The sequence below is a fragment of the Chelonia mydas genome, chromosome 9 (genome assembly GCF_015237465.2).
Source record: "Chelonia mydas isolate rCheMyd1 chromosome 9, rCheMyd1.pri.v2, whole genome shotgun sequence".
In the NCBI taxonomy this organism is placed as follows: domain Eukaryota; kingdom Metazoa; phylum Chordata; order Testudines; family Cheloniidae; genus Chelonia; species Chelonia mydas.
This window is the reverse complement of record NC_057855.1, coordinates 46,951,038-46,977,323: the sequence shown is the minus strand read 5'-3', so window position 1 is coordinate 46,977,323 and position 26,286 is coordinate 46,951,038. Positions and strand designations below refer to the sequence as shown.

General features: G+C 47.0%; 1 protein-coding gene across 4 annotated transcripts in view; it reads left to right on the top strand.

The window, feature by feature from the left end:
• Positions 1-25,265, top strand: part of INPP5D (inositol polyphosphate-5-phosphatase D) — an 80,746-nt gene extending 55,481 nt beyond the window's left edge. For 2 of the 4 annotated variants that reach the window (XM_043522632.1, XM_037909760.2), the window contains 22 exons: positions 179-259; positions 447-518; positions 839-962; positions 2,791-2,897; positions 3,625-3,727; positions 4,588-4,784; positions 5,632-5,749; positions 6,669-6,765; positions 9,435-9,573; positions 10,263-10,371; positions 10,551-10,639; positions 10,911-10,992; positions 15,154-15,243; positions 15,397-15,510; positions 16,679-16,761; positions 17,761-17,848; positions 18,625-18,774; positions 20,062-20,155; positions 20,516-20,623; positions 21,250-21,519; positions 23,163-23,739; positions 24,195-25,265. In XM_043522632.1, coding sequence (XP_043378567.1) covers positions 179-259; positions 447-518; positions 839-962; positions 2,791-2,897; positions 3,625-3,727; positions 4,588-4,784; positions 5,632-5,749; positions 6,669-6,765; positions 9,435-9,573; positions 10,263-10,371; positions 10,551-10,639; positions 10,911-10,992; positions 15,154-15,243; positions 15,397-15,510; positions 16,679-16,761; positions 17,761-17,848; positions 18,625-18,774; positions 20,062-20,155; positions 20,516-20,623; positions 21,250-21,519; positions 23,163-23,739; positions 24,195-24,197 — 2,895 coding nt within the window. In that variant the 3' untranslated portion in view covers positions 24,198-25,265. Of the gene's footprint in view, positions 1-178; positions 260-446; positions 519-838; positions 963-2,790; positions 2,898-3,624; positions 3,728-4,587; positions 4,785-5,631; positions 5,750-6,668; positions 6,766-9,434; positions 9,574-10,262; positions 10,372-10,550; positions 10,640-10,910; positions 10,993-15,153; positions 15,244-15,396; positions 15,511-16,678; positions 16,762-17,760; positions 17,849-18,624; positions 18,775-20,061; positions 20,156-20,515; positions 20,624-21,246; positions 21,520-23,162; positions 23,740-24,194 lie in introns of all 4 variants that reach the window. The other 2 variants (XM_027820335.3, XM_037909759.2) reach the window with 1 other exon arrangement.
• The last annotated feature ends 1,021 nt before the right edge of the window (positions 25,266-26,286 follow it).

The window sequence follows — 26,286 nt, the reverse complement described above, 5'->3', positions numbered from 1 at the left end:
ACATTCTGTGCCGCTGTGCTTCACGTTATGGATTAAATTTTGATGATGTAAAACACACTGCTGCTAACAGCTGTTTCTGGCAGGTGGTGTGAACTCTGAGCTTCTTTGGGTCTGGTACTCATGATTCTCTCTCTTTTTTTTCTTCTTCTTCTTCTTCTTTTAATGCTGTTGTTACCAGTTGCTTGGGGAAGCCAGTCCAGTCAATGTTGTGTTGAAGCTCAATCAGCTGATCTCTTTGCTGTCCTCGGCTGAAGAAAAGGTAGAGATTTATAACTATCTTGTGTTCCCATCTGCTTCTGGCTTTATTTATGCTCCTTTCATGCTCAGAGAAATCCATCTCTGTAATGAGAATTCTCCTGCAATGCCTTTATTACTCCCTTCTCTGATCCCCCTCAAGTGAAGTGTAGAGTCACCAAATAAATACCCATATGCATGAAATTTTACAGGTGAAAACACTGTTGATTGAAGGTCCTGATTCAACACATCGGCGTTCTCTCATCCCTCCTGTAACCTTTGAGGTAAATAGACTTTGTCAGCAATGCTTATCGTACTACAGAAGAACACAAGACATGTAGGAATGTCTCGATGTCTTAAGTTTCTGGATACTGTGCTCTGCTACAGTAGAGATAATACAGTTATATCTCAGTGCCTGGAGTCCCTGGGTGCTCTATGGTACTGTAGTAGGGGCCATGTCTTAAAGCTCTCTGTTTGGAGTGATGTAAGTGGGTCAGGCCATGCAGATGTTTCTCTGTGCATTGATTTAGGTATTGCTTTTCCTCGTACAATTGACTGAAGTTTGGAAAAATGGCTTATGAAAAATCTCTCCCTTTTCCAATAGGTGAAAGCAGATTCTCTAGGAATTTCCCAGAAAATACACCTCAAAGTTGATGTGGAGATGGGGAAATTGATTATCAAGAAAGCCAAGGATGGTCCTGAAGACAAGTTTTATAACCATAAGAAAAGTAAGGTGCCCTGAGTCACAAATAAGGGGTTAGTCCTCTAGATCCCAGTGGGAATTTTGTCATTGACTTCAGTGGGAGCAAAGTTTGGTCCAATGTGTATATTAGTCTGTTATGCCGAGAGTTTGGTTCTACTGCAAGGCAACAGTAAACCTAGATCGCTTGTCTCCAAGGCAGTTTTCAGTGAATAGGAAGTCAATGCTGTGGTAAATGGCTCTTTCTGAGAGTTAGTTTACAGTCCCATGGCTTTCAGTTAAGTTAAGACAATGGCAGCATGTCTGCAAGGAAAACAGCATCCCTTGATCAAAGGTATTTCCAATTTCTGCCCTAGTATGGATCAAGGAGGTAAGCCGCAAAGATATAAACATCTCAGAGATGTTAGGCCAAAACTGGTGTGAGTCCATCTCTTTCCTAGGTAAGCTGCACCCACAAAAGGGTCTGTTTGGAAAAGCGAGGTCTTGAGAAGGCATTAGTGTCCTTGCTCTCAAGATCAGTGCTCAGCCAGTGGCTGTTTGTACTGCTGTCATGTTTGTTACTTTGGCCTGGTCTGCACAATTTAGGTCAACATTGCTATGGCGCTCAGGGTGTGAAAAATCCATACCCCAGAGTGCTGTAGCTAGACCCACCTAATCCCTGGTGTAGATGCAGCTAGGCTGGCAGAAGAATGCTTCCGTTGACCTAGCTGCTATTGCTCGGGAAGGTAGAGTTCCTACAGTGACAGAAAAGCCTCTTTGGTCGCTGTAACCTACACAATGCCATAGCACCTGAGCCGCTGTAGCACCTGAAGTGTCGCCATGGTGTTAGTATCATTAGGGGAGAGCGGTGGTAGTTGTTTGTTTGCTGTGAAGGCCCATTTAAAATGGTTCTCTTTATCCCTGGTTAGGTCCCTGCTAAAACAATTGGTGAAAGATTTTTATTAGGGAAAAGCTATTTTTCTAATTCCTCTCTAGCCTCTAACTCCAAACACTGCAGAGATTAGCAGAGGCAGAACTATCAACTCAGGCTCCATCCTCACGAGGAAAACAACCCGTTGCTGACCATAGTTTTGAGCTAAACCTCCACAGCTGATTTTCCCCAGCTGGGGTTCAGAATTGCTTAGCTGCTGATGTACATGGGACCGAACCATCTCCACCATCAGATTGGCTTTCACCTTCTCTTCCACAGATGCTCAGACGAAGGAGTATAAATTGTCTGCTTGGGATGCAGAAAGGGCACGAGGTTGGGTTGCACACCAGGCAGGAGGAGCTATCTGTGACTCTTGGTTTCAGGGTATAAATGTAATCCCTGGAGGAAAGTCCCTTGCTGACTGCACCTGCATGTTGTTTCTGCTGATCCATTCCAAAAGCTCTCTGAGAGTACTACCCTGACCAGCCGAACAGAACTAATCAAAATGCTGAGAAATGGCCAGACTTAAAGGACCAGATTGTCCCTGGTGCTGCTGCACAAGGAGCTCTCCTCCTTCCCCCGTGTGTCCCATAGAGGCCTAGCAACAATTGCAGTCCCTGCACATCAGGAACAATTGTTATAGCTGAAGTACTGTCGGTCGGTCTCAGTGCCAAAGCTACTGCAACCATCTTTGTCATATTTTTGGTTCCAGGCTCTGTATAACACCCTTTTTCAGAGGCAGAATTGACAGGAACATGTGCTTAGCGGGGATCTCCCAATGCAGGGCAATTAGAGCCTCAGAGTTCAGAGTGAGTGATCTCTTGGAGCATGCTGCTTCCGGCAGCCAGTTCTAGTGAGCAGAGGAGGATTTCTCTGGGACTCTGGTTTCTGCAGATACAGTTTCTGGGTCTCTGGTTTCTGAAGTTGACTGCCCACCTCTGCTTAGTCCTGCAGCTCATCAAGTCCCAGAAGTTCCCTAACAAACTGGTGATCGTACTGGAGACTGAAAGAGAGAAAACGCAGCGGAAAGAATATGTTTTCGCTGACTCTAAGGTACACGACAACGTCTTTCCTCACTTTATCCCAGGAGCACCAGGATGGGCCTGAGGGCAGTGAGCCTCGGCAGAGGACTAACCAGGGCATTTGTAGGATTTTAATCTGCTCTGCATAAATGAGATAGATCATATAATGTGAGAGCATCCAGAGAATGCAGGAGAGAATGGAGGACGTGTTCAGCAACAGTATAATAATAACTCCTGCTATATCAATGAGGGTCTGGGAAAGGGAAGGAGGCAGATTAGGACTGTGCCATTCATTGGTTGCTCACTGGCTGGCAAAGGCAGGAGTCAACCGCGGAGCAGTTACACCAGAATCGTTCACCAGCCTTGAATCCCGCTTGTCTCGTCTAGGATATCAGGGTGTGATGTAACACATGCTAGCTTCCGTGTTTGGAAACTCCAGTGCAGACAAAGCACACTGCCTTTACCATGTGCTAGTCTTTAACCTGACCAGTTTAACACGTGTCAGAGTAGTACACTGCCTTGTCTCCACTAGGCTTTTAGAACACTCTAGTTAACACATACTAACAACACACCTTTTCTCCTGAGAAGGCACCATAAACAAAGCAACCCCCCTGCAGACTAGTAGAGATAAGACTGATCTGCCCTTTAGATATTCTGGGCACTTCCCTATTCAATTAGTTCTTCTTTCAGAAGAAGCTGAGATTCTGGCTAACGAGACAGCCATCTCATTAGCTGTCTCTCTGTTCCTCTGGGTGTAGAAAAGAGAAGGGTTCTGCCAGCTTCTGCAGCAGATGAAGAATAAACACTCTGAGCAACCAGAGCCTGACATGATCACCATCTTCATTGGGACCTGGAACATGGGTATGTGCTGCCTTCTCATCTAGTCCTTCATACATTCCTCCAGACACTTATCTCGACCTTGACATTGGCCTGCTTCCACGTGGGGACTTTTGGACTCCACATTTCCTATTCACTCAGTAAGGGACTTGCTCATAGGGACTGTGTTCCACTAGGACAGGAGAGAAATTGAGTCTCTAGGCCAGGTTTTCGCATGCACCGTGGCCCCTTTGCATTGCTCCAGCGTAAAGGGGCCATAATGCCAATGTGACCATGGTCGGGGGAAAAGGGGAGTGTCCAGTCACTGCACTCCAGCTATTTCTGCATCTGATTAGGAGAAACCACCCATCTTGGGATTGAAAAGAGAATTTAATAGCAGGGCTCTTTGTCTGGGGAACCCGAAATGAATCTGTTTTTCCCATTTGGGGAATGTACGTTTGTTCTGATGGATGTGAGCTGATAGGTTAATGCCATTAATCTCACAGACCCTGATCTTCAGCTGCAGCCACAATGAACTCAGGGCTGTCTTTGGAACATCCCAGCCTCGAGCCGAATAGCCAGTGAGAGCTGGCTGCCAGTGGCTTCCATGGGCAGCTCCAACAGATGGGAATTGTCAGAGTACAAAGATGCTCCTGCCAATGCCCCTTTTCCCCAGGAATGAGGAGGCATAGCACCAACTCCATCCCCTATGGCTTCCCCTCTGCCAGGCACAAAGCAGGATCTGGCCCATAGTATGTCATTTGGGCATAAAGTCCATTGTCTCCCCCTGGATGTGTGCATAGCTCTGTGGATTTGTGTGCCTTTTTATTCACGTGCTGTGTATAGCCTTGAGGTTTTGACTGCAAGTGTTTTGATTCACTGTGGTTTTGGATTTGCTGCTAAAGGTGCTGCTCCTCCCCCAAAGAAGATCACATCCTGGTTTCTCTCCAAGGGGCAGGGAAAGACACGGGATGACTCCGCTGACTACATCCCCCATGACATTTATGTCATTGGCACCCAGGAGGACCCCCAAGGGGAGAAGGAATGGCTGGAAGTTCTAAGACAATCCTTGCAGGAAATCACCAGTATCAGCTTTAAAGTGGTGAGGAATCATGTCAGCTCAGAGCAAAGTGAGGATAGCACACTCCCCTAGCAGCTAGGAGACACACAGCACAGGAATAACCAGCCCCAGGCCCACGCCTCCCTGCTCTCGAAGCGCCACATTGCTGGGACCATCCTGCTGACAGAGAGGGGACTGAACATGTCTATGGACTCCATTACTCTTGAATCAGCTAGATGGACTGCTCCCAGCAATGCCCTACGCCGAGTCTGAGCACAGAGCCAGCCCCAGTCCTCCCAGTGCCTTCCAGCTGGGGCATGAAGGATGGATCTTGGCCTTGGATTCACCCCCTCCCCCACAGTAGCACACTTACTTGCAATTAGGCCACTGTGCCATGGGAACATCCCTCTTAAGAGGAGAACATTTTAAAATTATTGGCGTATCTTTTGAGACTGCTCTGCCCTCATTCTCTCTCTCTCTGTGAGCTCTGGCACTTTTTATTCCAGGTTATAATAAAGTTTAGGACTGACTAAATTGTGTTAGAAGCGAGTTCGACCACTCCTGAATTTCAGTGAGGGTGAGGAACAGTTTTAATCATATCTGAAAGGTCACTGTGTATGGGGCCCCTAAGTGGCTCTTAGAATTTGCCTGTGAACAAATGAAGTTGTCTTTTGTGTAACCAAGGTGATCTAGAGATTAATGTGAGCATATCTGCATGCTAGGAATTGCGCATGTTCTCCCCACCCACACAATCTAAGAACATGGGTCCATCGCTCAAAGAAAAATCTCAGTCAGTGAGTCCAAGTAGGTTGGGAAAGCCTTGGACACACCAGATGTGTCCGGTGTCTCTGTGCCATGATATAACCATCAGTTTCCCATCCCCTGACAGATAGCAATCCATACACTCTGGAACATCAGGATTGTTGTTCTGGCCAAGCCAGAACATGAGAATCGGATAAGCCACATCTGCACAGACAATGTGAAGACAGGAATCGCAAACACGCTGGGTAAGGAGACAGAAGCAAATCTAATCAGAGCGTCATCCACTCTGTGCCCACGGGTACTCTTGAAATGAACAGTTCTCTCTCAGAAAGGTTACTTTGGGTCATGCTGAAGTGACCCTGGTCTTCCCCAACCAGGCAAATATGAATCCCAGCATAGGCACCCTGACGTCCTCTCAACCCCCAGCTCTGTCCAAGGCCCCACCCCCACTCCACCCCTTCCTCCAAGTCCCACCCCTCCTCTTCCCGCCCCCTGCCTCTTCCCTGCCTCTGTCTGCCCCCTCTCCTGAGCGTGCCCCGTCCCCGCTTCTCCCCCTCCCTCCCTCCCAGCGCCTTCTGCACGCTGTGGAACAGCTGATCGCAGGAAGCAGAAGGGGCTGGGGGTGGGGGAGGAGTTAATCAGTTGGGCTGCTGGTGGGTGAGAGGCACTGGGGGAGGGAGCTTGGCTGCCAGTGGGTGCTAAGCACCCGCTAATTTTTTTCTGGAGCACCCATGGAGCACCCATGGAGTTGGCGCTGTGAATCCCAGCCCTGCTTAGATAGACTTGCCTCCACCAACATGGACACCACTTTACCTGGGGGTGGGTGGTGGGAGGGGGAAATTGTCTTTCTACTCAATCCTGGGCTCATAAATTTCCCCAGTAAAGACTTCAGCCTGAGTGGGAGGGATTCCCCTTTCCGGGTTGCAGATGGAAATTAAATTAGCTTTCTTAAAATTTATTTATTTTGCCTTCTTCCGAAAAACTTTCCCTGAACATTTTTCTATACATGATAATTCTTCCTGCACTGATTAAGTCTGCCTCTCCCTCTCCCTCTACCCCATCCCCCATTTCACTTCAGAAGTGTCATGTTCTTTATTATCTTTCTACTGCTCAGCCTGGAGGTGGATTGATTTCTTGATGTTTTTTGCCTCTTGTTTTTCCCAGGCAATAAAGGAGCTGTGGGAGTATCATTCATGTTTAATGGAACCTCCTTAGGGTTTGTTAACAGCCATTTGACTTCAGGAAGTGAAAAGAAACACAGGTGAAATATGTCATTGCCTTTCAAGTGCAGGTGTTGATGTCCACAGTCAACCTGTGGAACTAATTTCCAGGGGATGTTGTGAAAGCTAAAAGTATAACTGGCTCAAAAAAGAATGAGATAAGTTCATGGAGGATAGGTCCATCTGTGCCTATTAGCCAAGTTGGTCATGGATGCAGCCCCATGCTCTGGGTGTCCCTAAACCTCTGACTGCCAGAAGATGGGACTGCACAATAGGTGATGGATCACTCACTAATTGCCCTGTTCTGTTCATTCCCTCTGGAGCACGTGGCACCAACCACTGTCAGAAACAGGGTACTGGGCTAGATGGACTATTGGTCTGATCCAGTCTGGCTGTTCTTATGTTAGGAATTGCTGGGTGATGTTCTCTGGCCTGTGCTATGGAGGAGGTCAGATTAAATGATCACCAGGGTCCCTTCTGGCCTTAAAATCTATTATATGTTCACTGTGAATGCGGCTTTGGCTCACCAGACTAGAAGCTGCTGAGTACCCCAGTCAGTGCCTAAGTTACCTCTAAGCTGCGTGGCCACGCAGCTGCTTATTAAGCACCGCACAGGCGCTCAGGGCTGTGGCATGGAGAGATGCCTCTCCCCAAGCCCTGGACCTGCTGCAGCCCCCAGTCCCAACCCAGCCCGGCCCCAAACCTGCCGCAGCTGGGGGACAGGCGCCCCCGCCCCTGGCCCCGACCTGAACCTGCCATGGCCGGGGACAGGCACTCCTCCCCTGGCCCCAACCCAGCCCGGCCCTGACCTGCCACAGCTGTGGGAGAGGTGCCTTTCCCCCCCAGCCCAGGTGCCACTGCAGGGAGAGAGAGCTGGAGGGAGTCCTCTCTCCACACCGTAGCCCCGGGGAGCACCACTGCACCCCAAACTCCTCATCCCCACCCCCACCCCAGATCCCACACCCTCAGCGGGTGGCCCTCACCCTCCCACACCCCAACCCTTTGCCCCAGCCCTGAGTTCCCTCCCACACTACAAACCCCTTGACCCCATCCCGCCACATGAATTTTGTTATGTGCACCAATATGGAGGTGATGTATCACATATTGGTGCAATAACAGAATTCATTCCACACGTGGATGGGAAAAATTAGAGGGAACACTGGTCAGTGCATTATCATTTGGTCAGTAACCCCGGCTTTACCAGAAGTGGAAGCTGCTGGCATCTGCAAGTGGGCAGAGGAAACAGAAAGATGTTCTCAGAGCTGTGGAGAGATATCCCACATATTTTACCCAAAGCAGTGTAGGCATGGCCCACCTGGCCTAGCCTGAGGAGCTGCCACTGTATATCGTGGAAACAGCTTGATGATTTGCACTGTCTAGAGAGAAATTGGGAGGTTTTTCTGCACAAGCACAATGTGGAGAGTGAAAATATTTCCCTAGTGCCAGCAGGAGGCACTGTCTCCTTTGTGGGCCGAGGTACACTGAGAGAGGGCCGGGAGGATGAAGAGTGGAGGTACGCTAATGGTATCATCATGGGCCAGTACTCCCAGGCTTAGGGACGTCGCAAGGAACAGTGGGAGAGGATGCCCCAACGGGGTGGAGTGTGGAGCAGAGAAATGTGTCTCTGGTAGGTAATCCCATTCCCCAACCTGTTACATTATCAACAAAGAGAGATGGAGCCTGCGGTCTGGGCAAGCAGTATGCCGCGCAACAGCCAAGGGACTGTGGCTTTGTAGCCCTGGGGCCTGTCCGTCCCTGGTGTAAATTGGAGAAGCCTGAAGAAGCCATTTGGGCAGCTAAGGGTAGCTGGGATGAAGAGATGTGTTGGTCATGCTGCCGCTCTCCTGGGAACATGCCCTGCATCAGGTCTAGGTCGAGCAAGCGGGTGGCATAGAATTGCTGTTCAGGAACTCTGCCAGCCAGGGCTTCACTTGCCATTAAGGAAATTCCCAAGTGTCTGGAGTGGCTGCCAGAATCTAGCCAAGCACCTTTTTATTTCTTGTCTTGTTTAAAAATGATGGGTAAGATTCTGTATCGGGCCGCCAGGAGGCACAGCACAGAAACGCACAGCCTTGCGGAGGGATCAAGAGTGGCATTCGACTAGCTTTTGCACCCCTTTGATTTTAGGCTTCTCTGGGAACAGAAACAGCCTCCAGCACAAAACAGAGCAGTCAGGAGCTGCTCTAAATTATTGTGCCTCCCCCAGCAGGCTACCATGCAGGCCTGATAATCACCATAACCGCATATGGTATGAAGTCCGCTCCTGCCCCTACTCCAGGACTTGCTGAGGTTGCCGGTGCAGTGCGCTGTTGTCCTAGAGTGCCTGCGCCAGGGGCATTCTCCCTCACCTGGCGATGGGTCTCTGATTGCTGAAGCAGCACAGTCCTGGTTTCTTTTTATAGTTTGTTTCCCTTTCCCAAGGAAGGTGCAGTGATAATGCACTAATTACTGACAACTTCTTCCGTTGCCAGTGCCCCAATTCCCTGACCGGGGCATCCCTGAGCATTCAGGGGCTACGTAGCTGTCACCAGGGTCTATGTGAAGTGGAAGTGTGGGGTCCTCTAAAGAATGATGGCTAAAAACCTGATCTTTCCTGTACTTTGAGTCTAACTGGCTCCAGCGTGCTAAAGCAGCAGTCTCTGTCAGCCCCTAGCACTGAGGAACCCAGTGGCCACAGAGTGTGACAGGCAGTCTTCTCTTGTTGTGTTAGGCGAAACCAGAACTACATGAACATTTTGCGCTTCCTGACACTGGGAGATAAGAAACTGAGTCCGTTTAACATCACTCACCGCTTTACTCATGTCTTCTGGCTGGGAGACTTGAACTACCGCGTGGAACTGCCTACAACGGTTAGCAGCCCCTCTTGATTCCTTGCTATTCAGAAAAGCAGAGACAAGAATTCCTGAAGTGGCAGACGGTGCCTTTAATTGTGTCAAAGGTGTTGTCAACTTCTGATCTAGAGGAACCTGGAAAAGAGAGTGAGAGCTGGGAAAGGGTGGGAGAAGGGGCCCCAAACTAACTGCCCCTTGCAAAAAGACATTAGAGAGACACTGAGAGACAGCTGAAGATGTCACCATATCCCCTCTCCAGAGATTAATGAGCCGTTAGCCTACTAATGATGCCAGCTGACATACCCTCATTCTCCAGTTCTCCCCAATGACAACCATTCCCAAAACAGCACCAACCCTGCTGTCAACAAGAGAGAATGCCATGACCAGGAGAACACCCTTCTGCTCATTCATTATACCCCTCAATTTGTTCTATAATGGCCCAGACCTAGTCAGAACAGGTGTTCAGATACTTAGGAAACAGGCAAGCCTTATAAAAACTTTGGTAGATCCTTGATGGGCACGAGACTTGGTGATACTGTAGGAATGTCTGGTGCTGATGGGAATCGGGTGGTCAGGTATACATTCATATTTTGTTTGTTGGTCGTTTGATGGACAAATGTCCCATGTTATAGCCTGCCCACTAGCAAGGGAGTGTTTGTAAGAAGGTGGAGTGCATTTCTGCAACTCTGACATTTCCTTGTTTCCAGGAAGCAGAGAATATTATCCAGAAGATCAAACAGCAGCAGTATCCAGAGTTGCTGGGTTTTGACCAGCTTCTAATGGAGAAAAAAGACCAAAAGGTGTTTCTGCAATTTGGTAAGTTTCTGAACTCTTCTACTCTTAACTCTACCCTTCTCCTAATGTTTCCGTGGCCACTCAAAGACTCTTTCTGCCAGAGCAATGTTGCAAGGATGAGACGGGGGAGTACTGAGCTTCTTACCTGGCCTAGAGCTTTCCTGAAGTCAGAACAATAACCAGCTGTTTCTCTGTTCCAGAGGAAGAAGAGATCACTTTTGCTCCAACTTACCGTTTCGAAAGAAATACCCGGGAGAAGTATGCATACACCAAGCAGAAAGCAACAGGGGTAGGTGGTAACTAAAATATAATCCTCTCCATTCAAAAATATATGCTAGTGTAGGGAAAATAGCATCCAGAGAGAAAAGTGACCTAAAAATCGCTCTCCATTTCCTGCACAAATTAGGATTAAAATTTATATTGTTTTGAAAGGAGCCAAATAATGGACAACACTAATTTGGAACAAGCACACAGCCCTTTGGCAAGTGATCTCTCTCCTCTTCTTAAGAAGAACTTGTCCTTTCCCTTCTTCTTGACCTCAGTTCTCCTTTGGTTTGCAGATGAAATTCAATTTGCCGTCCTGGTGTGATCGAGTGCTTTGGAAATCATACCCCATGGTGCACGTGGTGTGTCAATCCTATGGTGGGTAGATAACAGATTGTAGATAGCAAAGCAATTGGTCTGAAACAGAAATGATTCACAGGGGCATCTGTAGGATCTCCTTGCACTGCCAGGCTCTCAGCACAGGAGAGACATGATAAACCATGCAATTTGGAGTTAAGTCTCTTCGATTATCACAGTATACGGCTGGAAAATGAAATCTGTTATACATTTATATGCAGAATACAGTTGAGATGGCTGCAGCACAAATGTTCCTTCCTTGGTTTTAGTCTCTTTTCCAGCTTACGGCCACACTGTACGGGTTGTTATGACACCATCTAGCTCATAGACTTTAAGGTCAGAAGAGACCATCATGATCATCTAGTCTGACCTCCGGTCCATTGCAGACCACAGAACCTCACCCACCCACTCCTGCAATAAAGACTTCAAGTTACAGAGAATCCAGCATTTACCGTAGTTCAAACCAGCAAATGACCCATGCCCCATACTGCAGAGGAAGGTGAAAAACCCTCAGGGTCTCTGCCAATCTGACCTAGGGGGAAATTCCTTCCTGACTCCAAATATGGGGATCAGTTAGTCATGAGCTTGTGGGTGAGAAACATCAGCCAGACACCTGGGAAAGAATTCTCTGTAGTAACTCAGAGCTCTCCCCTCTAATGTCCCATTTCCAGCAGTTGGAGATATTTGCTACTACCATTCGCAAATGGGCTATGTGCTATTGTAGGCAACCTCCCATACCATCCCCTCAATAAATTTATCAAGCTCAGTTTTAAAACAAGTTAGGTTTTTTTGATCCCACCACTCCCCTTGGAAGACTGATCCAGAACTTCACTCCTCTGGTAGTTAGAAACCTTCATCTAATTTCAAGCCTACACTCATTGACGGCCAATTTATATCCATTTGTTCTTGGGCCAACATTGGCCCTTAACTTAAATAACTCCTCTCCTTCCCTGGTGTTTGTCCCTTGGATGTATTTATAGAGAGTAATCATATCTATCCTCAGCCTTCGTTTTGTTAGGCTAAACAAGCCAAGCTCCTTAAGTCTCCTCTCATAAGGTAGGGTCTCCATTCCTCTTATCATCCTAGTAGCCCTTCTCTGCACTTGTTCCAGTTTGAATTCATCTTTCTTAAACATGAGAGACCAGAATTGCACACAGTATTCCAGGTGAGGTCTCACTAGGGCCTTGTATAATGGTCCTGACACTTCCCTGTCTCTACTGGAAATACCTCGCCTGATGCATCCTAGGATTGCATTAGCCTTTTTCATAGCCACTTCACATTGGTTACTCATAACCATCCTGTGATCAATCAATACACCTAGGTCTTTCTCCTCCTCTTTTGCTCCCAACTGATACATTCCCAGCTTATAGCAAAATTCATGTTGTTAGTCCCTAAGTGTATGACCTTGCGCTTTGCACTATTAAATTTCATCACATTTCTATTACTCCAGTTTTCAAGGTCGTCTAAATCTTGTATGATATTCCAGCCCTCCTTCATATTGGCAATACCGCCCATCTTTGTGTCATCTGCAGATTTTATTAGCACACTCCCACTTTTTCTGCCATAGTCATTAATGAAAATGTTAAATAAGATTGGTTCCAAGGCTAGTAATTTCCCTCCAGCCTGACAGTTCATCTTTCACACATGACCCATTGTAGTCCTCCCTTTAACCAGTTCCTTCCCCAACTTTGAATTCTCATATTAATCCCCATCTTCTCCAATTTAACTAATAATTTCCCATGTGGAACTATATCAAATGCTTTACTGAATCCAGGTAGGTTAGTTCTATTACCTTTTCTTTGTCTGGAAAATCAGTTATCTTCTCAAAGAAAGAGATCAGGTTGATCTGGCACAATCTACCTCTTGTGAAACCATGTTGTATTTTATCCCAGTCTACACCCTTAATCTCTTGGCAGTAACAAGCCAGGGTTTTCAGCACTGGTACCAGCAGGATCTCCATACTTCTTGATGCCAGACCATTATGGGCATTGTCTGAGTGGGCTGGTTTGCAGCAAAGAAGCCCACCCGGACAGAATGCAGTGTGAAATGTGTTGATTGTCTTGATCCAATTCTTTGATAGGCACCTACTTCAGAGTAAATCCCATCCCAACTGGCAGTCCCAGCAATCTACCCACTGAATGATCTTGGAGACCGAACTACCTTTCTTCTCTACAGGTGGGGCTTCCAGAGCCTGGCTAAAATACAGAGGGCCAGATCCTCCCCTTGGGAAATCAGCCTTGCTCCAGTGAAATTAGTGGAATGATGGTGATTTGCAGCAGCTGAGAATCTGACCCACTAGCTTGTGGGGAAGCCTGCGTTGCCTCTGCTCGTGCTGTGGCTGTCCTGTGGACAGCAGAGGAGTTCACTTTCCAGTGCTATCAATCTGGCACCTTCCATGAGTCTCCCAAAAGTCATTAAAAACTAGTCAGCCCAGTCTTGTGTCTACTGCCAGCATGTTGTATTTCCACTCAGTAGACTCAACTCCAGCATCCCCCGCACCAGTGCAGGGGAGTTCCTTACATCACTCTTGAATTCCTCCCTCAGCTGATGCTAACAGTAGGGCTGATGGGCTTCCAAGAGAGTTACCTTTACCCTTTCTTGGCTAGAACAAGGTTCACTGTGGTATGGGGAGAAATGAAGAGCATCCCAGAAGAGCCCTTAAAATCCCCTGGATATTGGGCACTGGGGTCTCATTGATCACACCCAGATGCAACCATCTGAGTACAGTGCTAATATGCCCACTATGCAGATGAGAAGAAGGCGTGCTCAGAAATCTTATCTGACAAAATGGGCTGGTGTGTCCATGAGGGCAAATTATACGCAGATAATTCAGTGTGTGGCTTTGGGAAATGAAGTTACTTTGGAAAAATTGGCATCTGGGCCCCTTGTGTTCCATCTACTGTATTTGCTGGATGTCAGTGTAACCTAAGAACATCAAGCCAACATCCCTCAGCTACAGACATGTGTAGTACATCCGGTTCTGAATCCCTTGCCATGAATTGTTCTCTAATGGGGAATAACAGAGCTGTGTTCCTACACCATTTTCTTCCTCATTAGATTTGCTCTTCAGGTGTGCTGCTTATATTGCAAAGATGAACCAGGGATACTGTGATATACCAGGGTACAACCCAGACTAATGAGCAGCTGTGTTACCCCTGCCCTGCAACTTTGGGTGCCTTACAATGCCTTGATGAACTAGCTTCCACCAGGTCCACTCACAAAGAGCCTTCCAGCATGCAGGCTACACCCTGGGTATCTGTGTGTAGCTACAGCCTGCCAGCCATACAGGGGTTACACTCTGGCCCTCACCAGACTTGGTTAGACCCAGAGTCCAACGAATGCTTCCTTTGTCATGTCAGGTGCAGTGAATGCAATGGGCAGGAGGAGAGAGAGAGGTCCCTTGGGGTGTTTGCCCCTCCTTTTTATCGTTTCAGTCCCCCTCTTGAAAACATTTCTAGCTGGGAACTAAGAGACAGAATCTATGTAGAGGGATATTCCCTGCTGGCTTTTTCTCACCTGCTTGAGCTTTCTTTGTTTCCATCCCCACTTGATGACTCTGTTTACTGCTTAAATGCAAATTAAGGCAAGCACACATTCCTTTGTCTAGGAGAGACCTGTTTGCCAACCTCAGTTTGGGCAGGGCTGTGGAGTTTGGAACATGTGTTAATAACATCATGGAGGGAAATCGTATAACACCCATTTTATCAGGACAGTGCTGACCAGCATTGCCACTCTTACTTCTGCCCTGCTGCTGGTGGTGGCCTTGCCTTCAGAGCTGGGTGGCTGGAGGGCGGTGGCTGCTGGCTGGGACATTCATGTTGTTTGCAATGCAGGAGGACTATTTTTTTTAATCCTGCTCCTGTCTCGCCCCCGCAATACCCACTCTATTTTTATCCCGCTGGAACCTGCAGGATATTTCCCAATTTCTTCGTGCTCCCCAAGAGAATCTCTTGCGCCCCCCCCATTCCCCAGTTTGCACACCACTGGTTTACATAACTGTGTCTGATGCCTAGATTCCAAGATGAGGAGACTTAGAAATACCATAGATTAGAAGAGACAGTTACAACCGTGACACAATTATGTTTTTCTGGCAAGCTACTGAATGACGATTATATTACAGTCATCTCTTTGGGTCAGAACAGAAACCCGTGGCATTAACTGCCTTTCCCCTCTCGTTGGCAGGCTGCACCAGTGACATCATGACCAGTGACCACAGCCCTGTCTTTGCTACATTTGAAGTTGGGGTCACCTCACAGTTTGTTTCAAAGAATGGTTAGTAAGGGTGGGGGCATGCAAGAAATATGTAGATTCATATAAATGTGTTGCATACATTGAACAAGAAACGTGGCTCCGAGAGAGTCATGTTGAAAATGTGCAATTGTTAGTGTTCTTTTGGAACTGAATGGGCGTCCTTCCCTTTTCTAGATTCCAAGTACACAGAGTCCCAGGGGCAGATAGAATTCCTGCGCTGCTGTGCCACTCTGAAGACCAAGTCCCAGACCAAATTCTACATTGAGTTCCACTCCAGCTGTTTAGAAAGTAACAATCTCCCTGTCTCCTCCTCTGTTCCTTACAACGTTCTCTGCTTATTTTGATCAGCTCCCTTCCTCTCACTTTGATCAAAATAAACGGGCCGTGTAGGTTATTAGTGTGACTGCAGAGAGGGGGCGGGGGATGTTACGGGTATGTTGTGATTTGTATGTCGCTCTATATTGTTACTGACAAAATCTGAGCAATGCAGCCATATAGCTGTAATAATGTGTTATCGACAAGGATCTTCCTTGTTCTCTTTCTTCAGTCTTATTTGGAAATCTGCTCGTCTCTCTTAACGAGAGAACTTTGGTGTTCTCGCTTGTCAGATAGGAAAATCTTTGCTTAGCGAACAGTCCATTGATTACATTTCCAATCATGCTGCCGTAAGTAATCGTATGCTTTCAGAATAAAGGGACTAATATTTGTGCTACTCTCAGTAAAAAATAATTAATTAATTAATTGGTTCCTATGGTTTCAACAGAATAAATGGGAGGATCAAATGAAAGTGAAAGGAACTCCACTGAGATGATTCTGTGAATAGTTCTGCATTTCAGTGCTGAAAATTGTATCCTGTATTCCACAGCTACAAGGTTGTAGTTTCAGCTGTGTATGTAATGTGAGACCATACGCCCATGCTGTGTTTGTTACGCTATTCCCTGTCGCAGGGCCAGTCCTGTAAGTGGGACAGCATGCCTCTGCTGTATGCTTCATCACATTATCCTCATATCAGAGAGCTGTGTCAAAGACAGTTCCAGAAAAGATTATTTTTTGGCTGCATCAAAATTTGCATAAATTTCTATGGAAACAGCGTATTACCAGGCTTAAATTAGAATTTCAAAAGTATGCTATCTTGAGTGGTGTGGGAAGAGCTGTCATGTTCTTACCTTCCTGTCCATGCCTGTACTGAGTCTTTTAATGCCAAGTTTGACTGTAAAATAAAATCACTTAACGATTACACATTAAGGTCATTTGAAAACTTACTAGGGAAGCATTCCCTCAAGGTCCAGCCCTCAAGCAACCCAGAGCTTTCAAAATCTTGTGTCCAAAGAGGAAAAATCAGAGCAGGTCCTTTTGGGATCCAGCATCTGAAGGCATCTTTGCTACTGAGTTCTTGCTGTCGGGGGGGTCTCTTTCTTGCCTGGCCAATGATCTCCTTTTGCATCACTTTTTGCAGGCTTTGTGAAGAGCCAGGAAGGGGAAAATGAGGATGGGAATGAAGGGGAACTGGTGGTGAAGTTCATTGAGGCCCTTCCTAAGGTAAGTGGAAAATATTTTTTCACACCCATTTCAGAGAAATCCTCTGTCTGCATGTTTGATAAACAGCAACCAAACCTTTTGTTCATATAAAAATGGGTTTCAAGGGCTAGGCTCCGTTTTGGAAAGCAGCAGGAAGATCACCAGTTTCCATGTTTCCTTTGTCCTGCTAGTCCATGATGGTTGTTGGTATCCTTGAAAAAGGCCCAGGCATTCGGATTGGGAAAGTGCTTTGTTCAGCGCAGGTTAAATGCGCCACTCTTCCAGTGTGGAACTCTTACCAACGCAGGAAGGAAATGGCCTCTTAAAAAAAATAAGGTGCATATGGTAGAAAATATTTGCCTGTTTCTAAACCAGAGGGCAAGCCTGTGTCAAAAGGACCATCAAAGGGCGAGCACTAGTATTCTGTGCTATTGTCAGAGACCCAAATTCAGTTTTTGGGCTAGTCGCTGTTCTTCTGCTCCTTGCACTGGCAGGGGCTGGAGAAGCTGCAGCACTGGCACTTTTCGGCTGGGCAAGACTGAGCCTTGAATTACCCTTGTGGATAATCCAAGAGGAGAACTGCTGGGTTCAGAAAGGCTGGCCTGGCCAGGTAGTTTGGGGAATGCTCTGCAGGGCCTTGGAGGGCAACCCCCATGATCTTAAAGTAAGTGAACAGAGCGATAGCCACATAGTGTGGAGCAGATTGAAATTAGGCTCCGAATCACTTCCGCCTGGGGATTTTCAGTCAAAAGGAAGTACTGCAGTGGTGCTGGGTGTAAATGTCTGATGTGCAGCCTCCCCCCTGGGATTGGGAAGGGGGTACTTTAGAAATGGCTTGTGTTCAATCTTACATCTTCAAACATCATTGAAGAGGGCTGGATTGTGCATTAAATTGGCAGGAATCCTCAGGGCCCTGTCTGGTTGAGCCTTGCTCAGTCTGGGCCCAGGTACAAAGGGCGAACTTTATTTCTGTGTGCTTTCCTCTCCACTGTATTGACCCCTGTGGGCTTGTCCTTGCAGCTGACTCCGATTATTTCAGACCCGGAGTACCTGCTGGACCAGCACATCCTGATTAGCATTAAGTCTTCAGACAGTGATGAATCGTATGGTAAGTGCCTAGTTCTAATGCAGGGTATGAGTCAAGCTCTCCTTAGATTGTTCCAAATCACCGGAAGAGTGGGAGAGAATGGCAGTAATTATTACAGCCTGGAGGCGTTACGGTGCGCTGTATTCTGATGTAGAGCTTAATACATATGACATGCAGGCCGTGTGCAACATTCTGTGCTAATGAGGATTAAAAGACTCAGCACTATAGACATCATCTGTGCAAACTGGATCAGCCTGAAAATGACAGGGATTTAAAGGAAATGTGCCCCGCTGGGATAAGAGCTGAGTTCATTCTCTGTCATATTGGTTTTATCCAGGACTAGCAAATACTGCTTCACTTGCATACTCCGTATCTGATGGATAAGAGACCACTTTTTCCAGGGCCTGAGAGAAATTCACTATCACACTCTGCTCATCCAAAGGAGTGCAGTCCTGACTTGGAGAGAGGCCCTCTGTTGGCATCCACTTAGTTCAGACGAGGGTCACAAACTGTTCTGAACAATAATGGAAGCTCAGAGAGCCCAAGTCATTAATGGTGTCTGAAGTGTCCTGTACAAATCCTTATCGAGTGCCTGAGAAAGGGAAGTGAATGCTCCTTACCCCCCTGAGTTTGCAGATATCACACAATCCATATTATGATTTAAAGCAGAGATTCTCTTTCCAGTCACGTTTGAAGGTCCCTTTGTTCTGTTTGTACAGAGATAATAGATGACTGAAGTGACAGAGAGAGACGATGCTAGTCATTTCTCAGCTCCAGGCTTCCTCCCTATCTTCTAGGTGAGGGCTGCATTGCCCTGAGAATAGAAGCTACAGAATCGCTAGTCCCCTTCCATACTGTGCTAACGCACCATGGTGAGAGAACAGGGGTCTTCCAAGGTGAAATCAAGTTACAGACATCGCAAGGAAAGCAGAGAGAGAAACTGTATGGTAAGAATCTGGCCCTTGGAGGGCTCACTCTAGATTACTGCGATCTTATCCAGAAGGGCCTGATCTGATTCCTGTTAAAGAACTGGAGCTTATTTTAGCAGCATTTTTTAGTTCATAACAGCCAATAGCTTTCAGTAGTGGCCCTTGGGATCCAAAGATGATCAATCTCTTCCTAGGGACTGTACTTGAGCAATTCCAGAAAAACACAGCCGTCACAGTCAGGTCCTCCTCTTCCTTCTGCATGTGAATTAACAGACCGAGGGAGCCCTCTACCTGTCTTGCACTAATGCAGACTTTGTTGAATTATATTACTGCTTTTCCGCGTGTGATGGCTGCATAACAGGGAGGCAGATTTGCTTCTGGTCCAGACACCTGCGGGTACATGGGAAAGGGCACTAAGGACTCTCAAACTGCAGCTGCTCAGCTAAAGGAAAATTAACCTCCTTTTCTAGCTTGCTAGGTATTGTTCTCTTCACCCCACAGCAGCACGCTTCAGACCACAAAAGTTACCATGTATTTTCATTAGTAATAAAAACTGCACTTTGAATGTCTGTATTGCAGCACAACTGGACGCCTGCCATGCCCAGAATGTGGCTACTGCAGTCTCTAAAGAGGATAGAAATATATTAAATTCCATTCCTAGGAATGAATTCCCATTGCTCTCTGCTCAGGAGAAACTAACATGCAGGCTCATGCTTCGAAACCGTAATAACGAAGTAGGCAGCAGCAGCCACAAAGGCTCAACCATCATCCTCAAATGCCTGCTGCTGTAGGATTTTACAGTTTGAAAACCCTTTACAAATGTTGTTTAATTCTCCCAGCACCCCTCCGAGGTAGGACACAGATGTACACATGCTTCATATTACACATCAGGAGTCCTGCTAAATTCACTGGAATTATCACTGCGTAAAATTATGCAGATGCATAAGTGTGTCTAGGATCAGGGCTTTTGGTTGCAAGTGTTTTGGGGCAGGCACCTTTGTCTTCTACTTGTCAGTAAAGCACGATGTCCATTAATGGCATTACAGTAATAATAGCTGCACTATTTAAAATCTAAGAAGATGTATGTCCTGGCCGTCTGATCCTGACTGGATAAGACAGCACAGCTTCCTTTTGGAAGACCTCCTTCCTTCCTTGTCCTGTCTATGCGTTGACATTCTGAGAGGCTAAGACATCTAGCTAGATACAGGCATTAATACAGCATAGCTCAGAGTCCTGAGATTTGAAGTCGTAAGCTGAGGCTATGACCCACTCAAGTGCTCTTTCATGCCTCTTCTTTGCCTCCAGACTTTGTGAAGATTGAACGGGATGAGACTGCTGGGCAGAAACCAAAGGGTATCAGCAGCCTGGATCTCACCAAAGAGTGGGAGCAATCTATCAGGTAAAGAGCCAACAGATAATTCAGACCCCCCAGAAGTGGACTGCCTGCAGTTCAGAGCTGAGTGCAGGAGTGGCTCTCGCTGGAGGTTGTGAGTGTATTACAAAACAGATCTGGTAGGAGCTGGATAGCTGCTTCTATGTCCCCCTTACAACTACCAGTCTTCTTGGTTTTGCTGGTAACAGCTACAGAGTCAAGATCTCCCCCCTTGCCTTTCCAAGTAAATGAATGGGATGATGGTAGGCTTCTGTGCACAGGAGAGTGGAACCAGGGATAAACTGACAAGGCAGTAAATGACAGACAGTGGATTCATTAGGCTGTGGTCCTGTCCCTGTCCTAAAAAGGGCCCTTTCCTCCCAACAGAAAATCAAAATCTACTCACCTGATGGCTAAAGAAGCAGCAGCCGTTGCTCGCTTTCGGGGAAACGCTTCCTCTCCTCCAGACGCACAGGGCAAGGATGACATGTTACGGTAACCTCGCTACTTTAACTCTGCCGGCTTGGGCGAGGGGGCTGAACTCAGACTGCCAGCCTTTCCCAGCGAGTCACCGGACGCTTCAGATTGACTCCAAGGAAAGGGGTCATACTGCTTCAGTTTATACATTTCACAGGACCCATCTTCTGTCTAGGCAGTTAGGACTAGGACTTCTCCTCCCAGTCCATAGAGATAGGCCAGATTTCTATGCTCTGAATGCAGTAGCACGGCACTAGCTTGCACCCTGCTATGCAGCATTATGATCTGCTCCTTACTTTGTATATCGCTGTTGCAGCCGCCAGCTGAACTACAGGGCCCAGAAGCCCTTCCAAAGGCTTCTGGACCCTATAAGCAGCTACAGAGCAGTGCATGGACTATTTCACACCACAGGAGCCTATTGGGGGGTGAGTTGAGGGCTGAGTGATGACCCTGACCTGACAGCCCCCTCTGTAGAGGTCCTGGGGAGGGAGCAGCCAACAAGACTCCCACATTATCTTCTCCTCCTAAAAAAAAAATGGTCCCAGTCAATGGGCATTAGGCTCTTTCCTTAGTAGCTGTCTGTTCATGAGAACTTTGGGAAGGGAACTGTGTATTTTCCTCTTATCATTCCCTTTTTTCAGCAGCTCCACGCCCACGGACATCAGCAATCCCAACTATATGGGGGTGGTCGCTTTCTCTCAGCAACTCTCTGCACCCGGCCAGCTTAAGCAGAGCCCTTCATCAGACCAGCCATCTGCCTTCTGGACCTATGACCAGCAGCCTAAAGAGAACACCCCTGTGATGGGACAGAGGGAGTCTACCTCCACGCCTTCCTCCCAGTCCCCCCTGTCTCCAAAACCATCCATTCAGCCTACAACAAACCGAAGTTCTGGCCCCAGGAGTCAAGAGCATGTGTGAGTCTTTGCCCTGGCACTGGTGCTCTGCTGGTCTCCCCCATTCCCCACCCCAGCACAGTCACGGTTTTGTTATCTGTGTGGTGGGTTGGAGGTGCAGTGAGTTACTCCATTGCCCCTTGACCTCTAGAGGCAGAAAGAGAAGTTGAGTGAGATGGGTGCTGGCCCTGCACATGCTAAGGGAAACTAGTATAACAACTCCTCAGGCCTGTGCTACAGCCCAGAGTCAAAGCTCCATGGGTAATTCCTTCCCAACCTCGATTGTGGGGAGAGGGGAAAGAAAGGGTGGAGAACTCCCCCTAGCCACCCAGAAGCGAAGGGGAGAGTGTAGGATAGCCCCCTCCCATCTGGCAGAAGGAGCGCACCCTCGTGTTTGCATGCCATGCTTTCGGCTGCACTTCTGTGCAGCTCAGCCAATTCTAGTTTGTTTCAGAATTTAGTGCCCAGGTGTCAGAGTAATCACCAGCCTTGATGCAGAATTTAAATCCATCCATCATATATATTCCTTGTTTGCCAAGCTTCTTGGTGATTAGGTTACACTGCACCCATGTAACCCTCGTCCTCATTCCATTTCTTCTAATGGAGCCATTGTGTTGGGTTTTTATCTGAGACTGGAATGCAGTTTCCTAGTAAACCCCTTTGCCACTCTACAAAAATGGAGTTAACAGGAGCCTCCATCCCAAGCACTGGCCCCCTCTTCCATGGTACTCTCCTTACTGCTTCTTCCCTTGCCTTTCTCCAACGCTCCGCTGCCCCGCACAGAATGCCACTTCACACTGTTCAAGAAAGGTATCCGGTGTGAGGAATGGAGCTCATTCGCAATCTCCCTTGAACATGTGCCATTCATCCCCCCATTCCACTCTGTCCAATAAGAGCAGAGTTGCCCTTTGAGTGTTCAAGCTGTCATGTGATCACCTGGTGAAAGCCTCACCAGTGCAGCACCCACAGAACCTCCCTGATCCCGTTCTACAGCAACTCTCAGTCAGGCGTGAGGTTTCCGTTAGTTTTAATTCAAGGGGTTGCAGGCTTCACTGAACACAAAGTAACCCTCTCACCCCTGCAATACACAGCTACTGTGCAGCTGGGTGCTTCGAGGCATGCTTTATTCCTTCCCCTGAACCACCTGGCATGGGTAGAAAGAGGAGATTGGTTGTAATGGCCTAACTGTGACATTGGTGTGGTGGGAGTTCTTATGCTAACATTCTAGAGACCTCCATTCCAATCCCCTCCGCCATAAGTGAAGAGATCTATTAATTCAGTCACATTGGTGCTCTTCTCAAAACCATCACAGCACTTGGCACAATTGGGCTCCGTTGCTAATCTCTGTTTAAAAAGAAACTAAGTTTTGTCAGGACTGAGCTCTGGGGGGAGTTTACCCAGCACCAGGGCTGCCCAGCACCATGCCTACCCATCCTCAGCTCTCCTATCAATAAAGCTTATACAAAGCAAAAAATCTGCACCATTCTGTTCTGTCCCCATTGGTTTGACTGGTATTCTGTTATCTCCTTGCACCTCCTTTTTCCCTCTGCACAGCCAGCGTCATTCTCTCAGGGTCACTTTTCTATTCACTCTCCCTTCTTTAAGTCCCTCACTGACCACTCCTAATTACACCTGTCATTTTCATATTGCCTTGACGGTTGTAGGCCAGCTGACATGGGAAAAAGTGTGGCGGAGCCGTTGCTTCAAGAGGAAGTTCAGCAGAAGCCCGAGATGTTTGACAACCCACTGTACGGTGCCATGAGCTCTAAGGGGAAGGTGGCATCCAAGAAGGAACAGGACTACACCGCAGTCTTGCGAAAGGAGCACCCAGTTATTCCGAATCATGGCTCCCTTCTCACTAAGCCACAAGATGCCGACAGCAGCAAGTCTTCCAACAAGCAGCCATCCCCTCCTTTCCTGACCCCCACACCCAGATTCCGGTCCTACACCTGCTCCAGCCAATCTGAGGAAAAGACTATAAGTGAAAAGGCTCAGGGCAAGCAGAAGCCCACTGCCTCCTTAGAAAACCCAGCACCACTGAAAAAACCAGTCAAGCCCTCAAGGTCTGAAGTAGGTCCAAGCAGTCAGGGACAGTTCAGCAAACCACCTCTTCCTACAAAGAGCCGGGCAGTACTAGACATGCAGACTACCAAGGGCCGAGACTACCGGGAGAGTTCAGAGCTCCCTCATCAGGGAAAGCATCGAACCGAAGAGGGGCCAGTTGGTAGGACAGCCACACCGGTATGTTGCTTGTGGAGTTGGGGGGATGGAGGAGAAGGTGTATTAGTTTCACGTGACACTGTAATTACTTTCACACTGTTTGAACCAGGTATGCTGGGCAAAAACTTCAGATGCTTTAGTGTTCACCTAACTCAAATTGCTTTACTCCAGAAGATCAAAACTCGGACTGTGTATAGTTCAAGGGTAATTTTGCTTTGCCAGGTTAATAAAAAAGGGGTCAAGGTACTGATCAGTTGAAAATACTTACCAATCTAGGCAGTGCTGTTGTCCAGAAATACATCAAGCTTCCACTTGAAAAAATAAATAAAGTTCCATCTAAGTACATTTCTTTAATTGGACCACCCTTTGAGTTTTGCCCTATGAGCTATGTCTGCTCATGTCTCTGGTAAATTATCCAGTATATAGAGACAGCAGTAGATAAGCTGAGGGACTGGTGTCTTTTCTTGTCTCCACAGTGACTGCAACATGGTAGATGGCATCCTGAGAGGAACCCTAAAGGGAAGAAACAAGATTACCACTTCGTTCACATTACTATCCTCTGGTCTGGTGTTGAAAGGACTGAGGCGTTTTATTTTTGAGAGTGTCTCTCTCTTTATCATTATAAAAGTCTTCTAGCTGAGAAATTTAGCACAACTTGTTCAGATGAAGAAGAGACAGGACAACAATGACAAATGCAAGAGGACAAGGTTCCCAGTTAGCCTTCTGCAGTGTCACTTTGGTACTTAATCTAGGAGGCAAGGAGTTAAATACCTTAGTACTCTTTTGGAGAAGAGGAAGGACATAAGGACAAAGACATGGGTTGGGTGGATGGAAAGAGCCCCCTGCACAAACAAACTAAAACATTTATCTCAAGTTCCAAAATCCCAATCCTGAGTGATAGTTACTCCAAAGGAAGCATCTTGAAAGCGGTACAGCTCCCAGACAGGTCACCCCAATGGAGCAAGGAGTCAGGGGAGGCTGGGAAAGAGTTTGAACAATGGACGTTGAAGAGTGTCACACCGTATAGGGTTTCAGCCTTGTCTCTTGTGGGAACCCCAAGCTGTGTACAGGCCTCCACCAGATACAGGCATCCATGGAGATTATGGGGATTTGTTCCCTGGCACTGCAGCTCTTGTTTTTAGCAACTAGTGGTGTTCCTCCTTCACAAAAACATCCCAAGAGTGAAAGGGCAGAACTACACCCAGGAATGGGAGTGGCAGATTGTGCCCACGTCTGGTCTATAAATGTAGACCTGAGGGGAAATCAGTCATTCCAGCCATTTTATTTTTGTTTTCATGGGAGTCACTCTACTTTGAAGGACATTTGGCTGGTTGGTTTAGTAGCATCCTATTAGATTCATGCTGACCTTATTGTATTTTTGATCATTGCCTGAGAACTAATCATGTTAACATATTTGTAATTTCTATATCCATGTTAAGTACTAGTGCAGTGGTTTACAGTGATGCTGGGCCTATTTGTGACTTGATCCTTGCTACTGTTCCCTGTTCGTTACTAAAAAAAATAAAAATTAGACACATTTCTAGCCATCCCTTATTGAAAATTTAGAGTTATTGTCACCTGTCTTGTTTACTTCGTATTAGTTCAGTGCTGTACAGCTCACTAAATGAAAATAGTCCCTGCCCAGAGTCACTTATTCTGAGACACCAGAAAAGATCAAATGCACTAGGAAGGCCAGAAAGGAATAACTTGGAAGATCTGATATTGTTGATTTGTTATCCTCTCCTCTACAAAGCATCTTCATTAGGGTGATTCCCTCCAGTAGCAATGCAGCTGTACTTGTGTGCATAGGACTCAGGTTTTTTGAAGAACAGGTTTTATGACTGTGGTAAAAATGCTTGAACGCAATCTACATTCATGCTTAATTGGTGGTAATGGGACTTGCTGAAAGATAGGTCTGCATTTTCCTCGAGCAGCCCAGGCCTAGCACGTGATTTGGGGAGGTGGATGGGGGAGAGCGGTCCATGTATACAAAATTCTTCCCAGGACTGATTTCTCTACAGTGTGTATGTTTTCTGTGAAGCACCTGCTCCCCTACACTCACAATTTTTTTTAACTCTCCTCTTTGTTTATTTAACAGGGTCTTCCCTGTAGAAACCTAGAACTTTGTTGGAGGATTCAATGGACATGGCATTTTTTTCTCTAGGGAGTGTTTCACTTCTCCATTTCAGACTCTGAGGAATTTGTACAACTCCGGGCACTGCCTTGGAATTACCCTGCTTGAAGCGGTAATTTTATTGTCTAATATGAAGAGTGAAAATCATTTTCGTATTGAAAACCAAGGTGCATCAGTGTGTGGGGGGGGATGGGGACTTCTGCTAGATGTTCTACGAAAAGCTTTTACCCATTGATAATGAGCAGTGAGCCAACAGACAAAGCTTTGTACACAGTGTCAGTGTTTTCCCAGTGAGATCCCACACTGAAGCCTAAAAAAGTCACTTCACATATTAAAGAAAATGAAATACCGAGATAGAGTAAAACTAGTCTCTCCATGTGGAGATATCCTTACAAGCAGCAGAGCATCTGGCTACTTTCAATGCTGGAATTTGG